At 49.8% G+C, this 5,634-nt stretch overlaps 1 protein-coding gene across 1 annotated transcript in view; it reads right to left on the reverse strand.

The window, feature by feature from the left end:
- The window catches only part of LOC123090835 (myosin-binding protein 2), a gene marked incomplete in the record, with an annotated part of 5,421 nt that extends 494 nt beyond the window's left edge, over positions 1–4,927 (reverse strand). Inside the window, 4 exon segments of the mRNA XM_044512185.1 lie at positions 46–310; positions 579–1,950; positions 2,071–2,553; positions 3,336–4,927. Coding sequence (XP_044368120.1) covers positions 593–1,950; positions 2,071–2,553; positions 3,336–4,197 — 2,703 coding nt within the window.
- Between the last annotated feature and the right edge of the window lie 707 nt (positions 4,928–5,634).

Raw genomic sequence — 5,634 nt, forward strand, 5'->3', positions numbered from 1 at the left:
GCGGTCCACCAAAAAAACCTTACAAGGGAGGGTTGCCGCATGATCCGATCCGCCGTCCGAATTCCGATGGCGATGCCGAACCCGACCTACCCAAGGGGGAGCTCCTTCTCCTCCCGGGATGACAGAGCCCAGCTTCCCAGCTTCTGGCCTGACTATGCCGCTAGCTAGTCGGCAAACTCCTCTCTCTTCACTCGCTGTTGTTGTTGCTGTTGGTGGTGCGCAAACTTTCCTTTTTCAGAGTGTTGGTGTCTTCATCTTGAATGATGCGGTGGCGCTGACGAGCACGATCGCGGGGCTCGGCGGCGCTTATCTGTAAGCAGCAAGAAATCAGGCCAGAATGTGGTCGTGTTAGGCGGGAAAGTTTGGTGGAAATTTAAGCATTGTATACAAAGAGAATGTGGAGTGCATAAGCTTCCTTTCGGAAAGTGTTAGTATTCTGTCTATCCATTGAGCATGGAATTAATGAACTTGCAAAAGCTGCACTAAACTAATTCTCCTATGGTCTAAACAAAGAAACAATGATTGTACCATCCTCCATGTGCAATACAATATTCAGCAAATCATAGACAAAAGCGCACCTTTTTTTTTACCTTCAATCCGTGTAAGGATGCACGTAGTGGGGCGAGACTTCTCCAGAGTTGTTCCGTGCACGCTGCTCGATCCTTCTGAGGTCCCGAAGATGCTGCAAGATCTCCTGAAGAAGAACAAAACCCTTGCCTCCTTTGTTCAAGGACCTCACGCACTGCTTTATGAACTCCTTGTCGGCCTCGAGAGCTTGCAAGCGCTCATGGACTTGATCGATTTCACTGGCAATCGCAAGCTTATCTTGCTCCTTGGCAAGTTCCAACACGACTTCTGCCGAAGGGTCTGCGACGGTACCTTGCTTTGTTAGGAGGCCATTCCCATTTCTCATGGTAGCATCATCAAACAGAGGGAGGAGCTTCTTTCCTCCATTGCTTACGCCTTTCCTACTATCATGAAGTTTGAAGCTGATGTCCTCATCAGAGAAACCATTTGAGGCGCCGTTTGAATGGTTATCTTCTGTGAAATGCTTGTCCATCTTCAAGTTATCGGATTCTTCGTCTTCGAGGTCGAAAAGCCTCTCCTCCAGCACTTTCAGCTGTTCCAATATGGAGAGCCTCTCTTCCTCACAGTCAGCTAGCGAGCCGTCAAGCGTAACAATATGACTAGCAGTTTCATGTAAAACAACATCAGTGGGACTACTGCCATTGCTTCCATTCAGACCATGGGCAGACTCATCGCCCTCATAGAAACTTTGGGAAAGGTCATCACTGTCCTCAGCACTTGATGAAGCTGAGGATGATCCATTCGGGTCATCGGCCTTGTGCCTGGACATTTTCCTCCTCTCCTTCGCCTCATAGAGATGAATCTTGTGGCGATACAGCTCGAGCTCTCTCTCCATATCTTGCCTCTCCTTATCTCTCTTCACAACCAGATCATTCAGCCTCTGCAGTGCTTCTTGATCATACTCCGACTGCTCTTCCATAAGCCGCTGGTACTGCATCGCCTCCATCTGCATTGCAGCTTTCTGTTCTTGCAAGCGATTTATCATTGCCATGGTCTCATCAGCAGCTATAGCTGCTGCACTCCTCTCGTTTTCAAGCTCTGCGTATAGTGTACTCAATGACTTGTGGGCAGCTCCCAAAGCAGACTTGAGTTGATCAACACTCACCAGTTCAACACTTTCCAGATCAGTAAAAATATTAGCCACACTTGAATCAACAGACCTGGTATCAGCAGTCACTGCTTTAGGGTCTGGTAATTCCTGTAAATAACTGATATCTTCAATATGAGTTGGTTTATCAGAAACCCTCTTATCTTCAACATCGCTGCAGTCAGGAGATGATTTGTCTGAACTTATTGAATGTCCATCAGAAAGTTGGTGCAAGCTTGGTAGAAGATCCTCTGTTGGATCAACTTCAATATCATCTGTTCAAAATAAGAAGAATTGTTTTAAAAATTGCCTATCATATTAAACAAGTCAACCACAATGCAGCAAACAGGTAGAAACAAACAAAAACAAAAACTCTTATAGTCTTCACATTTTACCTTTGCCTGCTGCCATAAAAGTGGATAAATGGTTTAGCTCTGGCTGTTCAACATGATTTTCAATGTTCTCATTTGAAATCTCAGTAACTTGTTCCCAAGAATCAAGTGCCGCAGAGTCCAATTCTTGTTTCAACTCTATTTTCTCCTCTTCACATTCTTCATCAACATACTCCCTGGGATGTATCATTACTGAATCCAATTCCTGACCCGGCTCAGCTTGTTGAACCTGATTCTCCTCGGTATTCTTGTTCGAAGCCTCTGAGTCATGTGATCCACCTTCCATTGGCACAGCATCACACTCTATCTTTATCTCAGCTTGTTGAACCAGCACCTCTTCAGTATTTCCATCAGATTTGCCAACAACAAATCCATGCTCCATGGTATCAGATGGCATGGAAAACAATTCGTGTTCTAAAGTGCCCTGTTCAACTTGCTTATCCTCTGATGACATCTCTTTCAAACCATTATTCATCTGATGAGGAGCTGCGTGTAAAATTTAAAATCAATACGGTTTTCTTATCAACGTTAAATAAGCAAAACTATCAGCACAGAACAACTCAAAGGACTGTAGATGACAATAAATCGCTTCTATTTAGTTAAGACGTCCATTTTGAGCTATCAAGGACACTGCCGGTTTTTCTTTTGTTTCATTAAAGGTTCATCAATACAGATGCTAAAATCTAGCATATCTCATGGAGTGGATCAGCTAAAAGCCTAAAATAAGAAGTATGTGTGGGAACACTTAAAGACCATCTCCAGAATAGTCACACAACAATTTGCAAGAAATAATACAGTCTATTCTACTTTACTAAAATGACTTATATAACAAACAGATATACGGTAAATAAACGTGCAGTGGAGCAATTGAAAAGATAGGTAATTACTATAGCGAGAGCATGTATAAATTGGATAAAAAAAGGACATAAGGTTATTCTTCCAGTTATTCTTGCAATTAGCATGAACATGTGTATAAGAGGTCCATTTCATGCTATCAAGGACACTTCCAATTATTCTTTAGTTTCATTAAAGGTTCATCAATACAGATGCTAAAATCTAGCATATCACATGGGATGGATCAGCTAAAATAAAAAAGATCATCTCAAGAATAGTCACAGCACAATTTGCAAGAAATAATGAAATGATTGGCATAACAAACAGATATGCAGTGTACATGTTTGGTACAGTAAATAAATGTGCAGCCATAGCGTGGATAGATTGGATACAAAGAATGGAGTAAAGTTTGTCAAAGGAGAAAATTAACTTACAGTGCTGAACATCAGAGGCCGCCACAAATTTCTCCTCGTCGGCATTAACCTTCTTCTCCGGCACCACATCGTTCTGCTCCACGGCGACATGATCAACTGCTCCCTCCCCTTCACCACTGGGCTCAGATGACAGCTCAGGCACACCGACGGCCAAGGAGTCAATGGATTCAAGAGACACCAATCGCTCAACGCTGCCGGCAATGCCAGCGCGGTGAGCTGAAATGACACCGATGGAATCATCCTCCACCAATGGCTTCTCGTCGAAGAGCTCGATCACAGGGCCGTCCTCGGACACAAAGACCACGTCTCCGTGGCCGTCCTGCTCGCAGCCGCGGCCCGGGTCGTGCGCCGCGGCCGACGGCGTGGGGAGCAGGAAGGGCGGCGAGTAGAAGCCGCTCTCGAGCGCGACGCCGCAGCAGGCGCAGGCGAGGTCCCGCTCGCCGAGCTCGCTCCGCCGCATCCACGACAGCAGCGCCTTCCCGGACGCGGCCCCGCAGTCCTCGCACATGTCGGCGGCGTCGGCGAGGCGGCGGTGCGCGCGGCAGTAGCCGAGGCGCGACACCTCGGCGGCGTGCCCGTCGCAGAGCACGCGGCGCAGTGGCTCGGCCCCGGCGCCGCGGCGGTGGGGCGCGTCGAAGAGGCTGTCGACGGCGAGGCGGGAGCAGAGCGCGCAGGGCGGCGGCAGGCCGAAGAAGGCGGCGAAGCGGGCGATGAGGTAGGAGAAGACGCCGTTGGCGAGGAGCAGCGCGATGAGGACCCACTCGAGGAGCGCGCAGGCGAGCAGCCGCGCGGCCCGGCCGCTCCTCCCGCACACGCCCGCGGCGCGGCAGGCGCCCGGCGCCACGGCCGCCTCCGAGGCCATCGAATCTCCCCGGCCCTGTTTCCCGGCGACCGGAGGGAATGCAACCGAGCGATCGACAGACACGCCGGCCCCGCCGCCGGAATTCGCCGTGGAATCAAAGAAAGCGCAACAAAAATTCCTCTTTGACCGAGAAAAGTATCGGGAAACAGCGCAATGCGATTTCTGGTGGAACGACCGACCGAGCAACCAACCGAACCACTCTCACGAAGAGGAGGAGGAGGAATGAGGAGCCGGTTTCATGGAAGAAAAGAACAAGAACGGAAAAAACAAAAGAGAACAACTCCAGCAGATTGCGACGGGGACGGGATTCCGGGCGGCGAGCGAGGGTGACCAAGAACATACACCGGGGTGGAATCTGTCGACCAGGAGGATGGTGACAGGATTGCGAGCACTGGTATTCAGAGGAAGGAGGAGGAGGGCGAAGGGTGTCGGGGGAGAAGAGGAGGGAGGAGTTTGGTGGAAAGGACGAGCCGGAGGCGGAGGAGACGAGCGAGATATCGAGAGGGAGACGAATAAAAAGGAAGGAGGCAAGGTGCCTGGCTGGGGTTGGGGTCAGTGGTGGCGATGCTGGGCTGGCCGCTGGTAAATCCTCGCCATTAAGGCGTATAATCGCCGTAATTAATCAGTAATTCAGCATAGCAACGAGCGGAGGTGAACGTTGGGGGCGACGACGCGCAGCGCAGCGCGAGCTCCTCTCCTCCTGGTAGCGACGGCGGCGTCGCTCCCTCTCTGACCACGTCGCAGGTTCCCAGGGACGGTGTGGGTCGATAGATCTCCGTGTAGATTTTCCGTTCCGTTTGTGGGAAGCAGTGGTAGATTCTGGTCTGGTGACTGGTGCCCCCGGCTGGCTCTTCTCCGGAGACGTCCCGGTCGGCTTGCTCGCCGTCGCGTCGGGCGCACGGCTTGCTCGTTTTCAGACTTGCGACGGCACCGGGAGAAAATGGCACGGCACGGGAGCGAAGCAGGTTGGACCTGGGCTAGCGCACGTAAGCCCAAGACGACCGGATCAGAGACATGTACTGCGACGATCTGGAAGGGAACAACGTGGTGGCACCTCGGGGATTCTTCTTGGCGTCTTTGACCTGCACTGGGTACTGCTACTACTAGTTTTAAGCCGGCTGAAGAGCAAAGCATTTCTTTTTTGTCTCTCTTCTTTTCTTGTCCTGGATGCCAACGCCACTTGTTGGAGTGTGGACAAGTGAGGTCACCTGCTCTAGTGCTGGGGCGATTTAACATTTGAGAAAACTCCAACCGTGTGTATGTGTATGTCTGCCCAAACCTTGAGGTCTTGTTTGATTCGTAGATTCACAAAACCCTGGAATATAAAAAAAGATACGCAACAATAGAGTGTCATGTCCTCCTGTATTCTTTTTTTAATGGTAATGTCCTCTTGTATTCTATATGAATTCAAAACTATATGAATTTGGATGCAAGTGT

This window comes from Triticum aestivum, chromosome 4B (assembly GCF_018294505.1).
Source record: "Triticum aestivum cultivar Chinese Spring chromosome 4B, IWGSC CS RefSeq v2.1, whole genome shotgun sequence".
In the NCBI taxonomy this organism is placed as follows: domain Eukaryota; kingdom Viridiplantae; phylum Streptophyta; class Magnoliopsida; order Poales; family Poaceae; genus Triticum; species Triticum aestivum.